The sequence below is a fragment of the Plectropomus leopardus genome, chromosome 9 (genome assembly GCF_026936395.1).
Source record: "Plectropomus leopardus strain MGB_pleo_1.0 chromosome 9, ASM2693639v1, whole genome shotgun sequence".
Taxonomy (NCBI): Eukaryota; Metazoa; Chordata; class Actinopteri; order Perciformes; family Serranidae; genus Plectropomus; species Plectropomus leopardus.
In genome coordinates, this window is record NC_142184.1 from 25,237,904 (window position 1) to 25,263,098 (window position 25,195).

At 41.1% G+C, this 25,195-nt stretch overlaps 2 protein-coding genes across 5 annotated transcripts; one reads left to right on the forward strand and one right to left on the reverse strand.

The window, feature by feature from the left end:
* The first annotated feature begins 232 nt into the window (after window positions 1-232).
* Window positions 233-18,668, forward strand: arhgef16 (Rho guanine nucleotide exchange factor 16). The gene is made up of 15 exons (XM_042491397.2): window positions 233-543; window positions 1,341-1,977; window positions 3,008-3,059; window positions 4,034-4,197; window positions 4,631-4,687; window positions 8,170-8,330; window positions 10,534-10,686; window positions 10,778-10,907; window positions 11,885-11,959; window positions 12,056-12,148; window positions 12,901-13,052; window positions 14,318-14,503; window positions 15,678-15,748; window positions 17,035-17,136; window positions 17,284-18,668. Exons 2-15 carry the CDS (start codon window positions 1,411-1,413, stop codon window positions 17,421-17,423), a joined length of 2,103 nt encoding a protein of 700 aa, XP_042347331.1. The 5' UTR covers window positions 233-543; window positions 1,341-1,410; the 3' UTR covers window positions 17,424-18,668.
* On the reverse strand, window positions 18,454-23,836 carry ybx1 (Y box binding protein 1). 4 transcript variants are annotated; one of them, XM_042491402.2, is made up of 8 exons: window positions 23,572-23,836; window positions 21,274-21,337; window positions 20,969-21,002; window positions 20,774-20,863; window positions 20,399-20,677; window positions 19,916-20,001; window positions 19,244-19,530; window positions 18,454-18,796 (listed from the first exon to the last, which is right to left on the reverse strand). In XM_042491402.2, the coding sequence occupies exons 1-7, from the start codon at window positions 23,675-23,677 to the stop codon at window positions 19,290-19,292; spliced, it is 900 nt and encodes a 299-aa protein (XP_042347336.1). In that variant the 5' UTR covers window positions 23,678-23,836; the 3' UTR covers window positions 18,454-18,796; window positions 19,244-19,289. The 4 variants fall into 4 exon arrangements, with proteins under 4 accessions (XP_042347336.1, XP_042347335.1, XP_042347333.1 ...); XM_042491401.2 differs by having other exon boundaries at window positions 19,904-20,001; XM_042491399.2 differs by having other exon boundaries at window positions 20,336-20,677.
* Window positions 23,837-25,195: the final 1,359 nt, after the last annotated feature.

A 25,195-nucleotide genomic window follows, 5' to 3' on the forward strand; every position in this document is an offset into this window, starting at 1 on the left:
CCAAAGAGCTATTTGTTATCAATCAGGTAAATAAAGAATGTCAACAAACACCAGAAAGAAAGAAACAGAAGAAATTCATTGGGAGATAGAAAAAAAACAAAACAAGAATCATATGATTACAACTATATAGTCAGGTCCAACTCGAACGCTTCTTAACGTTTTAAATGCATTTGATCACAAACTAGTTTTATTGTAAAGTGTCAAGGAAACAGCCGCTAAATCCAAATATTGAAGCTGCTTTTCTCTGACAAGATGCCTCCGTGGCTGCAAGCTCTTACCTGCTTCAGTCTAAAGCGGCAGTTTATCGATGAGCGATTGACACTCACCTGTGGTGACGTCAGCAGCACGGCTTAATGGGCGCCTGCAAACAGAGGAGGAAGTGAGTGAGTAAGAAGAAATATGTGACAGAGTGGAGCCGAGGACCACATCTGCTGCTAAAGCTGCACGTCTCAACGCGCCGGACAGCAGCTCTGTGAGGACCGCCGGACTCCCTCTGATATCATTTCATAATCAGGCTGGTGTTTGTGCGGTCACCTCTCTCAGGTAAGACAGCTGCTTAACCGGTCAAAGTCTCACTGTTTGCTGAACTGCGTTTCACCTCGTTGTTATGAACCATGGGAATGTGAGGCAGACATTTTTGCTCCCACCCTAATCCGTCTTTTCAGGCAGCGAAGTTATTGGAAATTCAGATTGCGACTGAACAGGGGGAAAAAAAGCAAATCATTGTTTGCTCTGTTGTTGTTGTAACTCCTGTACATTTTAAAAACTGCACTTTATTACTGTGTTATGAATGACACTTTAACACTGTCGCTGTAATGACATGTTTATAAGGCCTGCTGAATAACGTGCCCGTGTGTCTGCACTTGATAGTTTGCACAGGGCAGGTTAGGAGTATTTATCAGAGGAGAAAAAAGTGTGAATTTGTTTTCTTGTAGTTTCTGTGGCGCACAGATTTGCTGGAGCAGGTCTCTGTGTACGCTTTTGTGTGGGCAAGTGCAGTGTAGGAGTGAGCGGTGAGTCACGGGTTGAGAGTCCCTTGATATGAATTTAGAGGACTGACACAACTGGCTGCTCCGTGTGACAGAGTGTGTGTGTGTGTGTGTGTGTGTGTGTGTGTGTGTGTGTGTGTGTGTGTGTGTGTGTGTGAAAGGATTAGGCTCCCGTCTTTGATGGGAAGAGATCTGGGAGCCCCACTGTAGGTCACTGCTGGTATGTCAGGGTCATCCAGACATCAGACACTCATGTTACTCTTTCTGTTATCCCATGTCTCCATTTAAGGTGCTCGTTTATACATGTTCTAGTTCTGCATGTAAAGGCTGTAATTTGTCCCTCCTCTTCAGACTCATTTCAATGCTGTAGGTACTGAAGAGCTCAGTAGATCGGGCCGAGGTGACGGTGGGAGGACGAACGATGTCCCAAAGCCAGTCAAACAGCTGCATGGGCGACCAGGCCCCTCTTATTCAGGAGAGCCACTTCTCCACTGTACTCCATATATCTGAGCCTGGGGATGAATGCTGCCAGCCACAAAGATCCCCCACACCCCAACCCGAAACACTCGAGGAAGATGTGGTAGACAGGGTGGTGGTGCCTCAGCAGGTGGTTTTGAGCACCCAGAGTCCTGCAGCACGCAAGGTTGGCACCACCCAGCTCATCCCTAAGAATCTGGCTGCGTCCAGCCGGCCTAAAAACCGCCACCACACCACCGTGGTGACGTTTCCAGTGGGACTGGAGAGCTTCAGCAGTGGGACACGGAGCCGTCACTCGGCTCAGGGGCCAGATGTGTCCTGGGAGGATTATGACAGTGATGGAGACGGCTTTTCTTTGAGGAGGAACCGCAGGAACAAGTCGTACAGGGCGGCTGTGACCAGCCTGGACATTGAAGCCATGGCGGCGGGACGAAGCGGTGCAGCTACACTGAAACCTGTCAGAGAGGACAGAGCACCAAGTCCTGGTCCAGCTCGCAGCCCGGGACGCAAGGTACATATACTGAGGCGTTTAGGGTCAAAGGGCATCAGTGTGGTTGATTGCTTCCATTACCACTTTAACACCTGGGGTTGACATAAGTTTTCTTGTGCTGCATTCAGATGCCTCTCACAAGTGTTCAAACCTCTAAAACCCAAGAAAATCTGTTTGATTTCTGTCCAAAAGAGAAAAATACACAATGAGCAACAAAAAATGTCCTGCAAACTGCAACATTTACGTATAAGGTGACATGATTAAATGATCTGAAAATTATCTGGGGGGATTATTAGATATGATCAAAAAAAATGAGAGAAAATGTCCAGAAAACAATATTTTTAATTCTCTTACATTTGTTTTGGCTTTTAGCCTTTATTTGACAGGACAGGTTAAGAGAGGGGATGACACGCAGCAAAAGGCCTCTGGTTTTCTTTTTTTTTTTCCAGGTGATTTCCTTGAAACTTCTTCATAATTTCTCACAAAATTTTGGGCCATTTCTCGTTTAGTTGATTGTCGCCATTTTCCCATGTTTTTGAGAGAAGTCAAGCCATTTTGTTCAGGTTTCAAAGGGTTAACCATCAACTCATAGTTGAAGTTCCTTATATGTTGAATATTGTGAGTGTTTTGTAATTGAGGACTATCAGAAGCAGTTGGCTAAATCAAAGCGTTAAATTTTCTATGCAAATTATGTTTTTCAGACAAAGACAGAGCCCAGCTAATACTGCTTTCTTCTGCCAGTCTTCTCATAGGTCGCAGCCAGCACAGCCAGTAGCGTTGGCGGTGTCCTCTGTCAAATTCTCCTTTAGTCATACTGATGAGGCTGTGTTTCCGCAACTGTTTCCTATCTTCCAGATCAGTACCAGCGTTGAGGAAGTACCCATAGGCTTTTTAACCAGAGTATACCTAAAAATGTTACATTTAAGGGTTGAGCGAAAGAGTCAGTGTGAATGAGATTTAGGAAACATCAGATCTATGAAAGTCTGAGTATTATTGAAGCACATGCACTCCACAGTGTTAACCTCAGACTACACTGCTGTCTCCCCTCCAGCGAACCCTGGGGAGAAAGAGGAACCAGAACCATCGTGGGTCCTTCAAAGATGGTATGTTCACTCATGTGTCACTCTGTCCACTTCTCTAAATTTAGCTACAAGACTACAAATAGTTGGGAAATAACAATGACAGTTGGCTCTTTATTTTAAATTTCTAGATTGCAAAGCAGTTATGTGTTGGAGAATGTTTCAGTGAAAAAAAAACTGGACTTGATATGTGCATGCATATGTGCAGCTTAGTAAAGTTCCCTTGAGGCAACAGGAGAGGACAGAACAGGAAATCCTTCTCTGTGGATGCTCCCAGCATGCTGCATGACAGATTTTTGAGTCTTGAATGTGAAAATGTGATGTCCTGAACCTTCAGACTCTTCAGGCCACTTCTCTAGTTTTGATTGAAGTCATTTTCCAATTATGCGGACTTGAGAAGGTTTGATTAAAGGATTGTTTGTCCATGTGTAGAGCTAAAACCTAAGATGCAAGAGCAGTCATCTTAGAGAAACAGATAATTTTCTTCTCAATTTAACAATCAGCTCCCACCTGGACATTTAACACTGTGGGAAATTAAACCTGTGACCTTTCTTCTCTGTATCATTCCAATAACGACACACTGCAGACAGAAACCTGCATTCAAATCAAACTCACTAACAGCTTTTTTTCCAAACAGATGCATTCTCACCTCCCACGCTTTCATTCTCGGAGTGGCCCTTGTTATTATGTTGATAGATTCCAACTCTGCTTTCTTGCCTTTCATTTTTTGCACTTAACAAATTACTTACAATTCAGTACATGTGATGGATTTATGGGTGAATGACATCAGAATCCTTTATGCAGAAGCCCACTGTGAGAGAAATTTTTCAGCTGAGAAACCATTTTCAACTGTGCTTTTTAGTAATTTGCTGTGTTTTTCTGCTTTTGTAGTCGTGTTCTCTGTGTGACAAAAAGTCACATAAATCCATATTTTAAAAATGTCTCACGCTGAGTCTCTGAATTAAAACTTACGTGGTGTTTGTTGATGTGATCCACAGCCACACCACGCCTCTACCAGGAGATCCGTGAAAGAGGTCTGCACTCGACCAACCAGGATGAGCTGCTGGATGACTTTGTGGTGGTGGAGCCTCCCGTGGAGGACCAGGGCATCGTGGTGAAGAGCTACCGGCCAGCACAGCTCACCTGGAGCCAGCTGCCACAGGTACACCTCAAACTGCACCTACATTCAAAGGAAAACAAAAAGTGCGAGTTAAGTTGAGTTCTGCGAAGGTGTCTGAATTGATATCCAGCCCAGTCATCACACCTTTGATAAAGAACTCTGACAGCCAATGTGCTTGTCTTCTGATAAAATGTCTTTCACGCTCTTCATCTTCAGCTGAATTTTTCATTTTGTTTTAAAGCACGATATAAAAGCTTAGTCTTACATGTTTCCACTGCTGCATAAACTCCCACACATATTGATCCTGTCTTGAGATACTGGCCAAGTTTACTCTAGATGTCAGAATATTCACAGAGCCTGTCTGACAGGCCGGAGTCATTGACATTTAATTTATCTTTTTCAGAACAAGCTCTAGCTCAAATAAACAGCAGAATGCAGAGCTCAACAATCATTTTTCTTTGTATCTCTTACTAAGGTGAAGAACACAGATATCCTGAACATGATCTCACCTCAGGAGAGAAAGAGACAAGAGGTAAGAATGTGTGTGTGTGTATGTGTGTGTAGGTATTCTTCAAATGCATATCAAGTATGCCAACAGAAATGTGTTAGATTACTGTGTGACATGAAGCAGAACAGCTCTAACGCAGCTCAATGGAAAACCATTTTTCAGTTCCGAAAAAATCTCAATAAAACGTCTTCTTTTCTACACGTCATTTCGCATTAGTGCATCCAACAGTCACACAGAGTAAAACTTATACCATATGAGGCCAAATTTTCCATAGACAATACACTTGAAACTGGAATGCAATGCAACTATAAACATGTGGTATTTGAAGTGAGGTGCAATAACAACATTATGACATTTCAGTAACAAATGTGCAGTTTAAGAAACCTGCACTTTTCTGCAAAAGCAGTGGGTGTTGTTCAGTGTCTATTTACTTAATATTTGTTGTTTCTGTGTTTCTGCCACTGGATTGGAGAAAAAAACAGCCTCATAAAGACAGGTGGAATAATAAAAAACAATAACAATATTCAATAATAGTATTTATTAAAGGTGTACTCTAGTGATTTAGTTTTGCACTTCCATAAGGTGTGGGACTTCCCCGAGACAAACTAATAAAAGAAGATGCAGGAGAGACTCTGAGTCCCTGGGCTGCAGTCAAATAGTCAATCTTCTTTCCTAACCACGTTTCCTTGAACTCTATGGAAAACATGATTAGCGCATCTTTATTGTAATGGTTGGGCCTGCTCATAAACATATTATCATTCTTCAGTTTAAAACATGTTGAATTAAAAACAGCCCTTTCTCTTGAAAGACTTACTTCTTTCTAATGGCCAGCATTCTGATAATGACCTTTTACAGATGTTTATCATCACTGCGGATTTACAAGTACAATTATGTGACTATTTTTTATGAAAGGCTCCTTACCAGAAATCAGTACGTATAAAATATAATTTAAAAAATGAGTTTAAAGGAAGCAATAATATATTTGTTCTTGTAAATCAAATATATTCAGGGCAAAGATCTGATTATAAGCCATAAGAACCATGAACAACTTGTTCTTAGGAGTTGTTTTGGCTGAAACAGGCTGTGGTTGTGTAATATGATGCAATAATTTTTCCCCAAACAACAGCCAAATGGTGTGTTTTTTCAAATGTTGCTACCCCAAGGAATTGTGGGAAGGCATTATCTCCTTTCCTTTTGTAACTAATGGTCAAGTGTATCCTATCCTTAAGGAGATGATAAAGGTATAATTGCAGCACCTTTCCTTAGCCTTTAAAGAATCCGAACAGCTCTTATCATGACTTGTCCAGGTCATTTCACTCAATTTGAAACCTTCCTAAACAAAAAGGACTATATGACCACAGTCCTGGTATGGTTCAACTCATGATCCTACAGTGCTCATAATGCAACTGCATTAGACCTCCTCTGCCTCTCTAATGACCACTTCTTTCAAACCCCACACCTCCAGTTGGTAATACAGACTTGATATTAAAAGTGTAAGATATTAACCCAAGCCAAGGTTATCCAGATGACATCATCAGGGAAATGAAGTTTGTCTTAAATACAAATAAATACTATACGGTTATATTGATTTCCATCCCACACCTGCCAACACTGTCTTTCTCAGATTTTGTCTCAAAAGGTTTTCTTGGAAAAGATTAAACTCACTGAGCAGCTGCAAAAAACGGGCTGAGATAATATGGGTGTAACAGCAAAGCCAGTTACATTTCATTACAAAATAACTCCTAACTCCAGACCAATACCAGACCTTACAGTGTAACACAATCTGAGGGTGGATTTCCCCTCCTGTAATGTGTCTCCACTGGCAGTCTAACAACAGATCTGTCAATACCAAAGGTCCACCCTGCGTGCACGACAGTCCCTGAATAAAGCCACACCCTGCCAGTGTAATCACACAGTGTGTCTGCTGAGCAGGCACTCGCCTCGCTCTTTTGTACCTTAAGTCACCTCATGGGTTTAGTTTTTGTGTTTGAGATTCCCTGCCATCTATCACAACTTCAGTGCTACTTTGTAGGGACGTGAAAGCTTTTTGCTGAAATTTGGGGCTAACTGAGATGAACCAAACACACTGCTCCTCTAAGATTTGAGCAGCAGTAAAGTCTCAGACAGAGCAGAGCTTCACCAGCCAGTCTGTTAACTAGTACTTAACTATTCTTTAGTGACAATTTGATATATGGTATAGTTCTCGATTTAGCTCAGCCAATGCACTTTGGTCCCGTCTGAGCCACTTCACCTTCACAGGAAGTGGGGGGGTGCAGAAATGTGTCATCATCACCTGACGGCTCACCTAACATCCTGACCACAAGCAGCGGAGGTTAACTAAGCTCTCCATTTCAAAATATTCATACAGTCATACAGTAAACATTACTTTGAACAGCGCTACAAATTAGTCACTGCTGATATATGTTTAACGGTGTACTGCTGATTTTCAACCAGCTTTGTATCATTGCAGCGTGGACAGTTTGTGTATGTATGTGCATTTTTCAGCTCAAATAATGTAGCACATGGCACATTTACCATGGCTTGCTGTTGTTGTTTACGTATACCCATCAGGATGGACACAAAGTGTAAATAGGGAGATCTCCTATATGGGGGCAGGTGCCCTGAGTTCAGCGCCTGGTATAGAAACCACTGTTCAACTTATTTAGTAGAAAAAAAGGGAGGGGGGGGCATGGATCAAGATAGACAGCTGTCCCTCTCTCTTAACTCACATTTGAATGCAGAAAGTAAAGGCTGTTTCTCTAGATGTTAAATAAATTCTTGGAAATGTAGGACACCATCATAAAACTCAGCTAAAGGTTGAAGTAAAGTGATGTAAATAAGGGCTTATGAACAAAATATGGTCCCAGCTTCTAACAGGGGTTGGGGCGGGGTTCGGACCTTGGGTGTTCTGTGTGGAGTTTGCATGTTCTCCCTTGTCAGCGCAGGTTTTGTCCAGCTTCCTCCTGCATTCCAGAGACATGCAGGTCAGGTTTAATTGGTGTCTCTAAACTGTGTGAATTGTGTGAATGGGAGCCTGAATGGTTGTCTGTCTCTGTGTGTCAGCCCTGCGATAGTCTGACAACCTGTCCATGGTGTACCTTTCGCCCGATGTCAGTTGAGATAGGCTCCAGCCTGTGTGATTTTGTGTGAGACTAAACCTGAAAGTAAATTATACATGTTGCAAGTATAAGTGGATCCTTAACATGCACACTTATTTGGGTATGCCTATACTCGTGTGCCCTCGCACACACACACACACACACACACACACACACACACACACACACACACACACACACACACACACTGGATATTTGTGAGAAATATGGACCTGACTCCACTGAACTGAGCTTACTCTTGCTGTGTAGTCAATTTTACTACCATTAAATATCTTTACCAGTGGGTTCATTGTATATATATTTTTGTATATTGTTTACAGCTAAATCTTTTACTTGTTTGTGTCAACACAATAACTAACTAACTAACTAACTGTGATCATTTACCAGGCCATTTTTGAGATTATCACATCGGAGCATTCGTACCTGCACAGCCTGGGCATCCTTGTGCGTCACTTCAAGAGCAGTGAAGCTCTGCGGAAAACCATGACGGCCACAGACCACCATCACCTCTTCTCCAACATCTCTGTCATTCATCAAGTCAGCAAACGGTGAGCGCAATACCATATAGTCCGACTTGAGTGTATGTGTGTGTGTGTGATGGAAAACTAGTGCTGGGAGAGCTTCAGCACCTCGTAAAACGAGGATCTGCTGATGTTATCAGTGTGTGAAGCAGAGTAATGGCCTGATTATCTGCATACAGTAGCTACAAATTTTAAATGGGGCTACACATTGAGTGTTTTGTTGTTGTTGTTGTCATACAGTTAATGTTGTGTTCCCACAGCTGTGTTTTCAAGTAGTTAATGGGTTGATTTAAGTTTCAGGGAGCATTTTTGCCCTTAGCATGTGTTTAGAATCCTGTAGGCTCCATCAACATGCTAAAACATGTCAGCCAAACAGGTTCTGCTGCCTCGCTGCCCTAAGTGGTATTCCTGGGCTTTAGGATGATAATGTGCTTTAGAGGAGCCTCTGTAGCTCTGTACATTGCTGGCTGGGCTGTTTTGAATAAAATAGATCCAGTTTTAGGACCAAGAGACGAGGTGTGCTTCTGCGTTTGATCCTCTTGTTGTGTGTTTCCAGGTTAAACAGGATCTGTGAAACTAGATGGCAGAAGGTGCCTCAGTAGGTGCTGTATGATCTGACCTTCAGTATCTGTGTGTGAAAGTGTGTCCTGTAGCCTCCTGGGTTGGGCTGTTTTCCAGGTGTCATTTTACTCCTTTTTGTTAAAAAGACACTGAGCAAGGGCACGGTTGAGCGTCGTTTAACCTGTTATAACAGTGTCAATAATGAAAGGCCTTCACAATGCTTTGGCAGTAGGGAGGATCACCTGGATCGCACAGTAGAAACTTGTTTATAGCTTTATTATTTTAGTAAATGAACAGTTTGTAACTATCAGTCTGTGCCTTCAGGATTGTTCTGAAGTGCACATTTTTTCCACTAGGGCTGTCCCAAATACCAGTTTTGGGGCAATTAAGCTTCAGAGAGACATACTGCCATTAATCAAAGCTTCAGCTCGGAGGGTCGATGAGAGATGAGAACATAAGTCAGACTTTTTTGAAACTACAGTTTTCACTTAATGCACCTAAAATACTGTGACAATTAGCCACTTTGTTATCATGCAGGTTGCAGTAACTTTGGCAATTATAGCTTTAAAAAAGTAATTCTTTGCAAAACAGCCAGCTACCTACTGTTTTCTGGTGATCTGCCAAGCTCGTTGTTGATTTGTGACACACCAGTTTCTGCCTTTGGCCTTCTTGGAGGTCATCTTCACAAATGTTGATACTACTCTGGACATCTGATTTTTTTGACATCTTGCTACCATGTCTGTAGGCCTGTCACGTGCTTGAACTGTCCCAGTTTCATTAGTGCTGGACTACTGGTGACTGACGTTAGATGACAGATATATCGATTGTGATGTTAGTAGTGATTGTAGTGGAAATGTTAGTTTTTGCATTTCATTTCCACTTCAAAAACTATAAAAATTATTATTTGATTTTTGCTCGGGTTGATACCAAAAAAGCATGTTTTCCTTACATCTGCAATTTGATATCTAGGCCAGGGCATCTCTGTAATACTCAGTTCTTCATTTAAAATTATATGTTGTGATGCATAATTTTACTTCTATCAAAAAGTTACGGCTTCATCAATTTGGATATTTCACTTGGCCATATTGCAATTTGGATAATATTAATCAATATTATATTGATATTTTGCCCAGCCCCACTTTACATTAATGATGCAAATCTTATCAAATACCAATATCTAGTGCTTGATAGTATATTGATATATATAGATATTGTGATATGAGACCAAATATTGTGTGAGATAGATATTGTAATATTGTAAGTGTTGTCTTTTCCTGGTTTTAAAGGCTGCATTCAAGTAAAGTGATCTAATTTTCTGCTCCTAACAGACTTTTCTTGCTCTTTCATTATTTCCTTTACCCATTTAATCATTATATCCTCATTACTGATAAACCCTTGTGCAAATATTTTGTCAAAGCATGAACAATCTACCTCATAATATCATTGCAATATCGATAACAGGGTATATGGTCTGAAAAATCATGATATTAGTTTTTTTTTCACATTTTCCATCTCAACCTACATCCTGTCCTTTAAAACTGAAAAGTTATCGTGTTGAGTTCAGCCTGAACACACAGCTGTGTGTCCAGCTCAGATAGTCACTCTGTGGGAGGGAAAACACAGTCCTCTCACATTTTTACTAAACCTCCCCCTCTCTCTCCATTTTCAGGTTTTTTGAGGACCTAGAGCGGCGTCACTATGACAACCCAGTGATCCGGGACATCAGCGATATTGTTCAGAACCACGCGGCCCACCACTTTGAGCCCTACATTGTCTACTGCTCCAACGAGACCTTCCAGCAGAGGACACTGCAGAGGCTGCTGTGAGTAGCAGATCAAAAACACTGACGAGCTGAGTTTCTGCAGAAATACGGCAGAATGAGCTGAACTTCTCTCTTTCTTTCCGTCCATTAGAACCAGTAACACTGCATTTAAAGAGACCCTGAAGCAGATTGAAGGGAGCAGTGAATGTGGAGGCCTGCCCATGATCTCTTTCCTCATCCTGCCCATGCAGCGAGTCACCAGACTGCCGCTGCTGCTGGATGTCAGTTTAACCTTTACTTACTCTTATGAATGACTTATTGAATGACGTGTTGCAGCTGGAAATAGCAGCCTGAGAGACACTTTATCTATTAATAAGTATGGGTAATTATTAGATAGATTATCATTCTGCCAGGGTCATTATTTACCTGATAGTGTTATTTAAAGCTGGGGGCAGAATTCTGGAAAAACTCTGGATTTGGGTTACTGCGGTCGCTGACTGATGATCCATCTTCAGAGCTGCTGCCGTCTCCTCTCCGAGGCAAAGTGTTCTCTAGCGGTGGGGACAGAGAGGATGGACACTGATAAAAGGCTGACTTTAGCTACATAAACGTGAACTTGAAGCTGCAGCCATAAGCCTTTAGCTACGCTTAGGAGAAGGCAAAACTATTAGCCACATTTTCTCTCCATCTCTGAATAACTTTGTCAATATTGACATGTGTTTTATTACATTTATTTCCAGACTCTCTTTAATTAAGTCTGTCCCTTTTTGGGTAGCTTTGTAATGTTGGCAGTTGTTGGCAATGTGAAAAAAGAACTTTCTCTGAAGGATTTTCCATCATTAAATCAGGCTTTCACTATTGAAAGGACATGCACACGTATCTGCATTTATAGAACAACCAATAGAAACGCTCTATCTCTGAAATTACCTGTGATTTGCCTAAGTCTCCCGCTAAAGGCTAGATTTTCTAAAGCCTGAAAACAGAGCCAAGAGGAGGTGCAGCAGTCTGGTTTTCTCTCAGACCACATGAATTAAAATATGCTCAAAGTTTATTATGGAAATTTTGTCCAGTGAAGCCAAAATTAAACTGCCTACCCTAGCTTTACATATCTCATGTTCTTCACTTTTGTTAGTAAAACAATTATATTTTATTAATGATCAAAGCTTAGAAATTTGCAACCATCAAACAAATGCTGACAATTATTTATAGTAAATAATGAGTACTTTGAAAGTTTCACACCTTTGCTCTCTCCTCACAGACGATTTGTCAGAAAACTCCAGACAAGACAGCAGAGTACTTTGCTGCTGTTTGGGCGCTGAATGCCATCAGCAAGGTAGAGATGTTAGAAGGCACTCTTTCATTTGAAAGTGGACAATGAAGATGATGTGTCTTTGAGGTTGTGATTATGATGTGATTATTACTTCTACAGCTGGTCACGCAGTGCAATGATGGAGCTCAGCGGATGGAGAGGACCGAGCAGATGTACACCATCCAGAAACAGATGGATTTTGGTAAAATCAAGGTAAGCTGCATTTTGTCACGGGGGAGTTGAGGATGAGGACCCAAATGCAGAACAAAACAAGCAGCCAGATGTATGAATAAAAAGCGAGCTTTAATGCTGATTACGTGTCAACAAAAAACAAGCAGGCATGCAAAACCTAAAGCAAAAATGAAACATTAATAAAAGAAACTAAACTGAAACCAACCAGGATCACAGGGAAGAACTCGGGTGAAGGCAGGGCAAACAGCAAGGATATCAGGGCAAGAATCACAGCAGGGATAACAGACGAACTGACAAGGAACAAAGGGAAACACACAGGTATTTATGCACACAGGGAACTAATCAAAACAACAACACACAGCTGAGGCAGGTGGACACAGGGAACAAGAGGGAAACAGGGATTGGCTAACAAATAAAGGTGTGGAGGAAAAGAAGGGTGGAGCAAACAAGACTGATACAAGACAGGTGAAACTAATCAGGGAAACACAAAGACAGGAAGTAAAACCAGACATGACACATAAGGATAGATACTACAAAAATAAAACTGAAAGCAGAATATGAGTAACATGAAAACATAACCCAAAAACAAAGTCCACAAAATAACTCAAAACCTGAAATCATGACACGTTTATTGTTGGCCATCGATGTGGGCTAAATATAAGATTCAAGGAACAAAACCGAACTTGGATAAAGCCTTTGTGTGATTCCCCTCGTGTTGTATTGAAGCAGATTCACTTCGCTAAGCTGAACTGATAACTCTTGTGTCCTCTCAGCCATTTCCTCTGGTGTCGTCATCGCGCTGGCTGAAGAAGCGCGGTGAGCTGGCCTTCTACAACGAAGAACTCAGCATCTGGAGGGCTTTCAGCAACAGGAGCTACTACCTGTTTCTCTTCAACGATGTCCTGATCGTCACCAAGAAGAAGAGGTCAGTGAGACTAAAATACTCAGGTTGTTTAGAATATTACTAACTCAAAGGAAAAAAGGTTTTTACAAAACAACATAATAACAATAATGAAGATTAAATTGAATAGGATTCCTTCAAAGTCCAGTCTGTAATGATTTAGGGGGATAGATTGGCAAAAGTGGAATAAAATATATATATAAGTTATGTTATTAATCATGTGCAATCACCTAAAAAAAAGAATTGTGTTTTCATTACCTGAAAAGTAGCTTTTTATATCTACACAGGGAGCAGACTCTCATTTATGGAGATCATCATGAGGTCATTATTTATCTACCATAACACTGGCTCTAAAAAGGTCCATTCATGTTCTTGCATTTTTGGCATCAGCCGCCACAGTTAGCAGACTCGTCGAGCCTCGTTAAAATACTTATCTTTTTATGTGAAACTGTTTTTACCAGTTCTGCCTGTTTTGGAGAGGAAGAGACCTCTGCAGATAATTTAACCCATAAAAACCTCCTGAAAAATGAACATTGAATGAATTCTAACCAGGAAAAGTTTCACATTGTAATCTGCATCCTCATCGCAGTAGAAACAAAAACACCAGAGCAGGAAGATGTTTATAAGGTCTGGTGCATAATGCACTGTGAATTTCAGAACTTAAAGCATCTTTCACAGACTAAAGCGTTCTAACTTTAGATAATAAAAGAGACTAGTTATGTCCTCTGCTAAAATGGGGGCTTCGGGAGAGGACAAACTTTTGAAACACAACCAGATTTTGCAGCATTTCATGAGCTTTGTGGTCTTTTCCTGGCGACTCCTGTGGACACTGAGTAGATCCAGCTGCAGACAGGCAGGGGACGTGAGAAACCGAATGAAATGAGGAAAGGACAGGGACAGAGAAAGAAGGGAGCATGGATGTTGTGCGTGCATACTTGAGATTCTTCAATTTTGCATTCAGCATGTTAGCTCGACTGACTACAGCTCTCTGTTTTGAGTTAGGGAGAAACCAAACAATGTCAGCACAGAGGAGGGAGCTGCCCACAACACTGGAGTCACTTTCAGGGTTGTTAAGTTGAGACTGTGACCCAGTTCAGGTGACAATATCTGGGAAATGCTGTTAGCAGATAGTCAAGGAATGTGGTTCGAATGTGTTAATAATACACATACACAGTAAAATAGCAGCTGGGTTTAGCTTCACTGTGATGTGCAAAAATGATCATTTAAAATCACATTGTTCCTGTGAATGTTCATGTGCAATTTAAGTTAAAAACGTCTTGTTTGTCCAGTGAGGAGAGCTTTGTGGTGATGGATTACGCCACTCTGGAGAATGTGAAGGTGGAGGTCGGAGAGGATTCAGAAGGACGGGCGACTTCGCCCAGGAATGGCTCCAGCTACGACCTTTCCTTCATGCTGCTCTTGAGCAGGAACAGTGAGGGGAGAGCAGTGCAGATCACCCTGCAAGCCGAATCCAGGTACTGCTGCTGTCAGCTCCCATCAGCTCCCATCAGCCATAAACTGTACATAATAATTACAATTATTACTGCTCAAGAGGGGTAGTTTTAAGTTCATCTGAAGGGAGGAGCACTTGGAACATTTTGCTGAAAATCTAACCTTTTGTCACATGCTGGTTCAGACATAAATGCAAAAAGTCTCAAAAACTCTATTATTACTCTATTACTCTACTATTTAATATTGATGATTATAGTTATAGGGTAATAGCAGTATTTTTCAAGGACTCTATTTTTCCATGTTTTTGTTTCTAGGTGGCTAACGGAAACAGTATTTGAAAATGGTCCAGTATTACATGAGAGCACTGCAGCTGCAAAACAGGGTGCAGTGTAAATACTGAAGACAATCATGCACCTTCAATTTCCATCCACTAAAAGTGCTGTTTGTGCCTCTAACAGGCTCAGATTATTTAAGTGTTTGACAACATTATGGAAAGGATTCCTACAGAGAAAGATCTCTTTTGTTTAGCCAGAAACAAACCTCAAATCTCTATTGTCAAACCCACCAGACTCTATATACATAAACAGTAATTTTATTATAAGATATGCTTCAGTCAAAGTCGACAAAAACAAAATAAAACAAAAGCCATCTTGGTTTTACTTTCCACTGTTCCAACAATTACCAGCTCTGGTTTGATTGAAATAAACCCTTAATTCACCTGTTTAGTTATGAAAATATGCTGGCTCCTTACACACTAAAATTACTGTTTATTTAAAAGGAGTTTGGTGGGTTTGGCAATAGCAATTTCGTGGCTGTTTCTGGTTAAATGTGGTCTCATCAATACTAGACCAGTTTCAAAAATTGTTTCCATTAGTTACTTAGAGACAAAACATGTGGGGAAAATGGGTTCAGGTTGAAAAATACCAAAAGTTTCCCTTAAAGGTTAAGCGGAGGAGACATCACAGTTTGGCTGTGGCAGCTATCCCCTGCTGTGAGGCTGTAGTGAAACCTCATGTCACCCTCCTGCAAACCAAGTCTGATGGTTTGTTTCTGGCTCCCTCTACTGACAGAAGATTTAATAGCAACCTAAAATACTCCTGAGCATTTCTAAGAATTGTTTTGTTATCAAGTGTGCAATACACAACAATAACAATCAAGTCATATTTAACAGTATTATTTTTTATCTCTGTTGCGCAGAGTGGATCGGGCCCGATGGATAGTTGCTCTTACAGAAAACAAACAGGCAGGAGTCTTCACTTGTAAAGATGGTAAGTCAGCACGCTTTGTTTACCAAAGGAGTCAGTCTTTAAAATGCACTTTGAGTTAACTCTGAGCTTGACCAGTTTTAAGTGCGTACATGTCAATCTTTGATAAATAGCAACTAATGACATATCTGTTCTTGTACCTTTCATGTGTAAATTATTTATTTTTGTACTGCGCAGAAAACAGATGGTTCACATTCATTTTCCATTTCAAATGAGTCTGCAGCTATTACAAATGCAGTCTTATTCACATACATACCACAGCGCGATACGTTCTTCCCTCTATTTCAGACTTTTTTAACTATTTACCAATATTTCCTTGATCTATGTGAATCCTAACTCTAGGTTTACAATCACTTGACTACATATGTAGAACATAATTCGTACTTGCATTCATATGGAGCAGATGGTAAATGACAAAAGCATTGTGGTGCAGCACCTCTCACCCTGCTGCATGTATACTGTATATGAAACAGATGGAAAACATGCTTTGGACATTGCACAGAACAAGATTTAAGACAGACATGGAGCAATCATTTATATTCATGCGTATCATGCCATAGTTTTGTATAGGTCTATAGCCCAAAAAACACGCTAAGTATTTTGGATATTAAACGAACTCTCATTTAAATTAAAGCTACAATCTTGCTCATGTAAGTACATGCTATTGTATTACTCTGTTAATGGCAAACTAAAAACAAAACCATCTCAGAGGCGGCGCACACAGTGACCGTTTGCGTAATGGCGATTGATTAAGGATGAGTGTATTTTTGTTTGATATCGTTATCAAAGGGTGTGTCTTTACAGGTCAAAGAACATATTCCAGGAAGTTATGTGTGTGATGTGTTTCTACAGTGTAGGGTTCTTCACCAGACACCAATAAGGTTAACAATGTACAAAGTGCTAAAAAACAGAAACCACTGTACCAGGCTCCCTACAGCAAAAAGCAAGTCAGATTTCAGTATTGTTACAGATGTTTTAATGCCAATCTGAATTAAATTTAAGACCAATTTAACCTAAATTGAGAGAGAAAAAAATGATATGCCACTTTTTGCATAAAATACAGACCCTTGTATACAATGCCGTGTGCCGCTCAAATCCTGCATCCCATATTTTAGCATTTTAACTTTTGAGAGATTGATTAAAAGACATTTTGATAACAATTACTGCCTTATTTTTAGATTAATGCATCAGTCCCCTTTAAGATTTTCTAAGGATATCAGGAACCCTGCATACCTAACATAAAAGCTTTGATTTTATGAATCCCACTTTATCATGGGAATGTGTTTCAGGTCTGCCACAGTATGAGGCCACCAAAGCCTACATGCCAAAGGAGCCAGATGAGTTGGGGCTGCAACAGGCCGAGCTTGTCATTGTGCTGCAGAAAGAGGAAGGTAAGGCCCTGTGTGTGTGTGTATGTGTGTGTGTTTGCACTTAGCTCAGTCACACCAAATCCAGACCTTCATGCTAAATCAGTGAGCTGCCTCCTACAAGTCTGCAAGAGTTTTTAAGAGGCGACTTAAGCTGTCTCCTCTTCCCAGCCTGGTGCTATGGGGAGAGAATGCGAGACGGAGAGAGAGGCTGGTTTCCTGCCACCTGCGCCACAGAGATCACCGACCACACAGCCATGGAGAACAACGTACAGCGAATGAAGCGTCTGCGCAAAGAGACCAACGTATGAGTGACTCCCAGGATGTACAAAGAGTGGACAAAATGAACATTTAACAACTTCCAAGTAGATTGGTGAAACTCATGATGTTCAGTTTTGGTGAGACTGCTTTGTTTGTGTCTCACACTGAACACAGTGGTCCAAAAGTCCATTAATAACACACTGAAAGATGTTAATGTGATATGAAAAGCCTCAAAAATGGTCATTTATGCTGTCCTGGTACCCCAGTGGTCTAAGATGAACACATATGACCATGAGGCTCCTGGGATGAATCCAGCCAGTGGCCATGACTCATGACACTCTCACTGTCAGACTCTCCGAACCAGTTATTTTTAAACATGACCATCAGGTTGAATTAACACTTACAGCTTATCCATTAGCTATTGGTTGATGAGCTGCTGTATATAAGGGTGTTCTCTTCCACCCTCTGTATGTGCAGTCAATAAAAGTGGCGACTTGCCATAACAGAACTTAAAGTGGACATCTTCACTTGTACAGCACGACCCTGTTTTTACTTGTTGGTGTGAATGTACATTTAAATTAACTTGCTGTGGTTAATAATGAGCCTCAGATGCAGCCTGGGATTTAATTTTAAAACTAGGAACTACAAAGGTTATTTTACTGTCTACAGACAGGGTAGTATGAGAAGTTGCATGACACTTTGCTTTCATGATTCCTGCCACCTAACCTCAAGATGAGGACCTTGATGTATTGGTAAATATTGGTTGTGTTTCTTGTTGTATCAAATTGTGTTTGTGTCATTTAAAGAAGCTGTGTAGGATATTACTTATCTTGGTGTGAAAGATAATGTGACCATAGCATTGTGAAAGTTTTAGTAAAACATTTACTATTATAAATGCAGTTTATGACACTGTGCCATTGTTGAATTTAGTTGATTGAAACACTTAACTACATTGTTGTATTTGTCTATATTCTTACTTGAAATTTAAAAAAAAAAAAAACACTCCCATGGTCACTGTTCAGAGCCTGTATACATGAAGTATACTTGAAACAAAAAATAAAGCCAACACTCGAGACAATGTTCCTGGTTTCTGGACTTTTATTTGAGCTTGCATTTTGTTAAAATGTCTGAATACATAAAAAGTTATTTAAAAATGTCAAACTGACCAGATATCAAATTCCATTTTTTCTTTAAAAACCATTTGGTGTAAAAACTTAGGACAGATTTAGAAAAACATTTGTTGTTTCCCCAAAACGTTTTGTAGCTGTCACATAAAAATAATGGAAAAAAAACAAGTCTGCATAGATTCTGCAGGCAATCGGTGGTAATCTGGTCAAATGCATGGTGCAAGCTTGTGACGATCGTCAAGTCAAATCTTTATTGCTCAGATCTTGTTTGATGTTTCATCTTGTTGACAAAAAAACTGGAAAAGAAGAAAAGAAGAAACTTAGTCGATGGTTCATCTGTATGCTGCATTTTTAACCATTTCCATTTAGTGGTGTAGCATGCTGCACCACAAAGACCATACAAATGTGCATCATCACAAAAAGAATCCAAAGCCTAAAGCTGATGCTCTTACGGAGCAGAGACAATAGTGAGAGGGCTCTGTGGGGCCAGACAGTTTGCTTTATCAAATCCACTGCATTACCTCATGCTCTGAATCATCCACTACAGAGCCAAAAAAGTGCAGATGACAGTCTTATCTAGCTAGCTTAGCCATTATTTTTCATGTTTAAAGTTTTTTTTTAGTATTTATTGTCATTGTCCTTTACTGTCACAGTGCTATCTGAATCCAGATATCAGGGAAGCTGAAGTTAATGGAAATGATCAAGATGGACTCAGATCAGCCATTATGAAGCTGTAGACTCACCCGGACGATGGTAAAAGATGGTAGGTGCCGGTGGGCAGGTTGTTTCCTACTCAGCCCCACCCTGCTGGGCCTCGGGAGCGGACGTTTTCTCTGCAGATGGGTCACCTCCTGTCTTGGCCTCCTTGGTTTCCTGGCCGGGTTTGCCGCCAGTCTGTGGGCGTCTGCGGCGGTAGTTGAAGTTACGGCGGTAACGCCGCTGGCGGGGCTGTTGGTTCTGACCACCTTCGCCTCCCTGATTCTCCTTGTCCTCCTCACCGTCCCGCACCGGTCTGGGACGGGGTGGACCCCTGGGTTGACAAGGCATAAAACAAGGTGCCGTGAGCAATCACGAATTACACAGCAACAAAGAGGCGGCGATACCATGCAAAGAAATTATAACATCCACTGAGATGAGATGCAGTTTTCAAAGTCACACGACAATCAACAAAGACAATCATTACTAAAAAAAATGTACAAAAGCAAAATTTGAATGCACAGCTGCAATTTGAGGTTAGGCTGCAATTAAGGGAGAGCTTCTCTGGCCAAAACAGGTGGCATTTCCTCAATCAGGTTCATATCAAGAGGTGTTTTTAAGTTGGTGAACAGGGTTTGGATTCAGACAACCCAGTTATTTGCTCTCCAATTGTTGCAGCCCTGCGTCAATGAAGCCAACATGCAAACCTTGGTCTGAACCTTGGTCGGAAGCCTCTGTAGTAGCTCTGCCTCGCTGGTTTGTTGCCCTGATCAGGACCTCCTTGGCCTTCATCACCCTCGCCTCCCTGAAAGCAAATAGATCAGACAACTGACATGCAGCTTTTTCCAAAGCCAGCACATAGGCAATGAAAATTTTAATACATCTGTTATACAAAGTACAGTCCTTGTTATGTTGAGGCTGACAGAAGTATGTCAGGTAGCTCCAACATAGCTGAGATTAGGGGCCTATATGAGTCACTTTGCGAGATAATGGCCAGACCCCCGATACACCAAGATTCTTTGTTCACAACCACGTGAGTGTTGGAAGGAGAGGGCGTTGTGTATGACATCAACATATCAAGGGTCCCGATTGGGACGGCTGGGTGCCTGCTTCAGGATAGTAGCCCTGTGACGGCGTACCTCAGTCATCTCTCCACGTGGTGCGTTGGTGTACGGGGGCCGGCGGCCGTAGCGTCTACGTACAAAGTATGGCGGGTAGCGCCGTCTGCCAGGGTAAGCGGGTCTGCGCTGCTGTTGCTGCGAGTCTCCTTCAGGGGCGCTGTCTCCCCCCTCTCGGCTGCCTTTGTCGCGACCTCCGCTGCTTGGCTCACCCTCTCCGTCACTCTGGTAGTTCTCATAGTCTCCACCACGGGGAGGGCCCCTTCTCCTGGGATAGCGCCTGTAGCGGCTCCTGTCAGCGGCGTACTTACTTCCCTGGACTGGAGTGCCTCCTGGGCCGGTGACATTTGCCGCCTCTGCTCCCTTTTTCAAAAGATTCAATAACCCTTATTAATGATCATGGGAACAACAATTAATAGGATGTTAAACAGACTGAATTACAACCAAAGCACAGCTTACCTTCTCTCCTTCAACTACATCAAACTCCACAGTTTCTCCATCTCCAACACTGCGAAGGTATTTCCTCGGGTTGTTCTTTTTGATGGCTGTCTAAAACCATGAATAATTCAGATGTGAGATTTAATATTCATAAACTGAAAAACAACATATAACTGAAAAACGATATGTAAGAAAACAAAACTACCTACAACTTACCTGGTGTACAAAAACGTCCTCTTTTGTATCATTCCTAAAAAAAAAAGAAAAAAGAAATATATAAAAAATCACTCTTGGTTGGTTTTAGTTAGCAGTGTTTTGATGAGCCACAGAATGTATCAATGTATCTGCACAGGATGTAAGGATAAGTACTGTGCGTAACAACAGCATGAAGACCAGCAGACAAATCGTCTGGTCAGCTTTGTAAGCAAATCAAAGCCATAATAGGATTGGGAATGTTCCTTCACAGACAAAGATGATATCAGTGTACTTAGAAAGCTGGGAGGGGGGTTGGGTTCACTTACCTATTGATAAAACCATATCCATTCCTGACGTTGAACCATTTGACTGTACCCAGGACTTTTGTTGCTGCAAGGAAACACAATAAAACAAAATTATTAAGTTTCAGTCATTTCCCTTAAGATAAAATAGACTTTTTTTTGGAAGATTTATTAAATTAAATTTAAGACCAATTTTACAATAATGCAAAAAAAAAACCAAAAAACAAACAAACAAACAAAAGGACAATTTTGCCCAATTGTCCATTATAATACCATGACTTTTTTAATCTGTTAAAAAAAAAGGTTTTTTTTGGAAGTTTTTTTTAAAAACTTCAGAGAGGAACACAATTAACATATTGTAATATAATAAACAATTTGATTTACAAATCAAGTGGCAAAATACATTTTGTTTTTCACTCTGTGTGAGATTCCACAGCCACTCCTACTATTTTTAAGACTTCTGAAAAATCAATATAACTCGTTGTAATACAAATTAAGACCTTATTTTAAAATAATGAATTCAATGCCTTTTAAGACTTTTTAAGGATCTGCTGGAACCCCTTGTTTCACAAAACCTCTTCAGATGAGAAACAGTAAAGGAATCAAATAACGACAGATGACAAACTAACCAAGGCCAGATAATGTGGAAGTTATATTTAACTACCAACTGTCACCCGTTTATAGATCCTGATGCTTAGGGGTGCCCAGCGCCAGCTGCTCTTGGTATGAACCAAAAGCATTATGACCCAGTAATGACTGCGCGATCTCTCTTACAGAACTTCAGACATCTCATCATCTAAATTATCAGCGCCTCCCTGTCATAAAGCCGCCGTGGTGCGGCATATCAGAGACGGGTGCAAAAATAGATACTACGCTGAGGTCGTTGGCGTTTCAAAGTCCAACTACTACAAACCTACTGCCCCATTTTAAGCCGCACTGCTCAGTACATGAGCGTTCACACGTGGTAGAGTCGCGCCCGGATACATTAGCAAACTGTGAGCCCAGCTGGCTTGTTAGCATAGTAGCTAACGGGGTCTCAACCATGTGGTTGGATTAAAGCCAGCAAGCGGAAACTATCGTAGCACGTCAGATAGCATCTAGTAAGACCACGTTTAAGCAAGAATAAACAAAATGTGTCTGTGTTGAGATAATTTTCATCGAACAAACAACTAAATGGCGAAAGAAATCAGCGGAATCGTACGGCGGACATTTTGGGTTGCCCCTCCAGCCATGTAAATAGCTAACCTAGCTTCGTTAGCCAGCGAGCTAACACCACTGTTAAGAAGCTAGGCCCTAAAATTTGATCGAAATTCGACGAGCGTTGACAGTTGGATTTTTTTAACCAGCACTGACATAAGTGTTCCGCCAACTACGGTAGGGACACGTTTGCGGACATATTTCGACTAGTTTTGGAGAAAATACTGCTAATGCGGAACCAGTCTCTTTCGTGTGAACAAAGGGACGGCCAGCAGCTAACGTTAGCTTGCTTTTCGACTACAGCAGTCATAGCCGGCTAGTGAGCAGTAAGAAATAACTTAGTGTTCCACCATGATGTGTGATGAAGCGGTAGAGAAATTACAGTTAACGTTTAAACGTCTCGACGTCAACGTATATTGTCCGTCTTATTTATTTATTTTTTTAAAGAGTGGGGCCAACGTTAACGTAGAGGCAAGCGTCCTGAAACAACCTCAACGGTCGTACATGTGACGGACGGTCGGCAACATGGCACTCTGTGGCTGGACGTTAGAAGGCCGGTGAACGGGACAGATTAACCGGTTGAAATTGAAGGATTACTTTTACTAATCACATATTCTGATCAGAAATTAATTTTACTTGGAGACATTGTTTCGAAGTTATGACTGATTTAAAAACAATTTTCCAAGCAGCGAATATGTAAAGCTAGCATTTCATAACGACCCATATTCCAACTGACATTTTTAAATTTGAGTGTCGCTAACGTTAGCTAACGTCAACGTTTCGCTTCTTGACAGCATATTAGAAATGTATTGTTATTTTACCTAGCTTATAATACAACCTCTTCTCGTCAATATCCAATTTAAATAAAACTTTAATCACAAACATCCCACCTTACGCATAATAATCAGAAATATGAGAGGTGTTAATTGCTCAATTACCGTATATTTTGTCAATTGTCCATTAAACGGCATTAGCAGATTGTTCAGGAGCGTTAGGTATTCAACGGTTAACATGCCGGTGTTCGGCTACTTAACGTTTGCAACCGCCGTTTTTGCGCATCGCCTCCACGGTATCCCAAACCACGTTAGCTCACTGAGCTAACTAGCTCATTTCCAGCAGTCTTACCGATGACCTTCTTATCCCCCGCGGAAGCTGCGGCTGCCGGGCTGGATGGGCTCTCCGCATCGGCAGCGGGCTGCGGCGGTTGTTGCGTCTCGGCCTCGCTGCTCATGGTTACTACTGGTTGGTAACGGCTTCTGCCGGCGGCGGCTCTCTGCTATGTTTCCCGGTGCTAGATGGTAACCTGGGCCGGCGGTGGTGGGGGCTACTGCCTTCGGGCTCTCTGCTTTCCTCTTTCCGCTCCCGTTGCCGATCGAACTGGGCAGAATGAGTTACTGTGCCGGGGAATGTTCCTGGTCGGGGGTCCGCCCTACTAATCCTCTGATTGGTTGGAATCTGTCAGGGAAAACAAAACGCATTCTTATTGGCTGAGACGACTGCCACTTTCAGTTGAGACAACAGTTTGCAAAAATTGATTGGCTGAAAGAGAATGTACCTGTCCATTGTCACCTCCCTATAGTGATGTCAAAACCAGACAAGTCAGACAGATAGCTGTGACACTTTTGGATCAGAGCGTCTGCTTGTTGTGTGACAGTCTTTTGATGGATTTTAATAAAATGTACAAATACTGCCAAATGTGACGGCTAGAATTATTACAATGCAATATTAATAAATAAGGTGTCGTCATAAAGTTGTCTTGAAAGAACACGACATTATGATTATCTTAATTTCATGTTTTTTTTATATTTGGGAATCTCGAGTTCAGTTGTCTTTAGACTTAAATTTTTAACCAGTTTTGATATATGTCCCTCAAGCTTCGAGATTTATTTTGTAAACTGGATGTTTGCATGAGGCTGAATGCAAAGGTTTTATGGTTGCCATCACTACTGACAAAATCTAAAATGCCAGTACACACTCCACAATGTCTGTAGCCCCATGTGCACCAAGTGTATCCCTGTGGAAATATATTGAGGGATCACTGACCTAATTTAAGGGAAGGTTTAGGAAAGCCTCAATATTGTATGTACAGACCATGACGTGAATGCAACATTTATAATTTTTACTGCATCATCGCAGATGCTGGGTTAATGTCTTTCACACATACAGGATACTTTTGGAAGATTTAAGAAGAAAGCTCAGTGTGGTGTGCTATGAAGAACATCAAGTTCCCACCAGCATACACAGCCTGTCAGTGGCGACAACTATATACTGCAGCACGTAAACAAAGAAAAGCTGAATTTACTGTTTGTTCAGATGCGATTTCTAGAAATAACTCTATTATTACAGTTAAAATTTGATTTTTTTCCCAAATTTTTATCAGCCCCAGATCATGACATGACTGTTTTGAACAAAGGTCATGTCAGGACACAACACCCACAATGAACAATAACCATAATGTTTCTTAATAATTAAATCCTAATAAGTTAAAATATATATTGTTTGTAAACAATAAGCTTAAAATCATGACATGACTGTTTGAATAAAGGTCATCTCAGGCCACAACACCAACAATAACCATACTGTTCCTTAATAATTCTTGTGCCCTGATATTATTCAGTCTTCAAAGGGAGGACGTTTAAAATGTTGTACGTCCTCCTTTTCTGTAAATGCTTTGTTAGATGGTTACATTTCTTAAATTTAAGTGTCGACTTAAGCTTAAACAGTGACATTGTGATGTAATATCATACTA

Bases quoted from the DNA above. Each gene is read 5' to 3' on its own strand.
- arhgef16 (XM_042491397.2), top strand. From the start codon at position 1,411: ATGTCCCAAAGCCAGTCAAACAGCTGCATGGGCGACCAGGCCCCTCTT. The intron at 13,053-14,317 runs GTCAGTGAGACT...TTGTTTGTCCAG, and splicing joins ATCGTCACCAAGAAGAAGAG to TGAGGAGAGCTTTGTGGTGA. The intron at 17,137-17,283 runs GTAAGGCCCTGT...TCCTCTTCCCAG, and splicing joins TGTGCTGCAGAAAGAGGAAG to CCTGGTGCTATGGGGAGAGA.
- ybx1 (XM_042491398.2), bottom strand. From the start codon at position 23,677: ATGAGCAGCGAGGCCGAGACGCAACAACCGCCGCAGCCCGCTGCCGAT. The intron at 21,338-23,571 runs GTAAGACTGCTG...GTTTCCTTGCAG, and splicing joins GGGGGATAAGAAGGTCATCG to CAACAAAAGTCCTGGGTACA. The intron at 20,678-20,773 runs GTAAGCTGTGCT...CTTTTGAAAAAG, and splicing joins ATGTAGTTGAAGGAGAGAAG to GGAGCAGAGGCGGCAAATGT.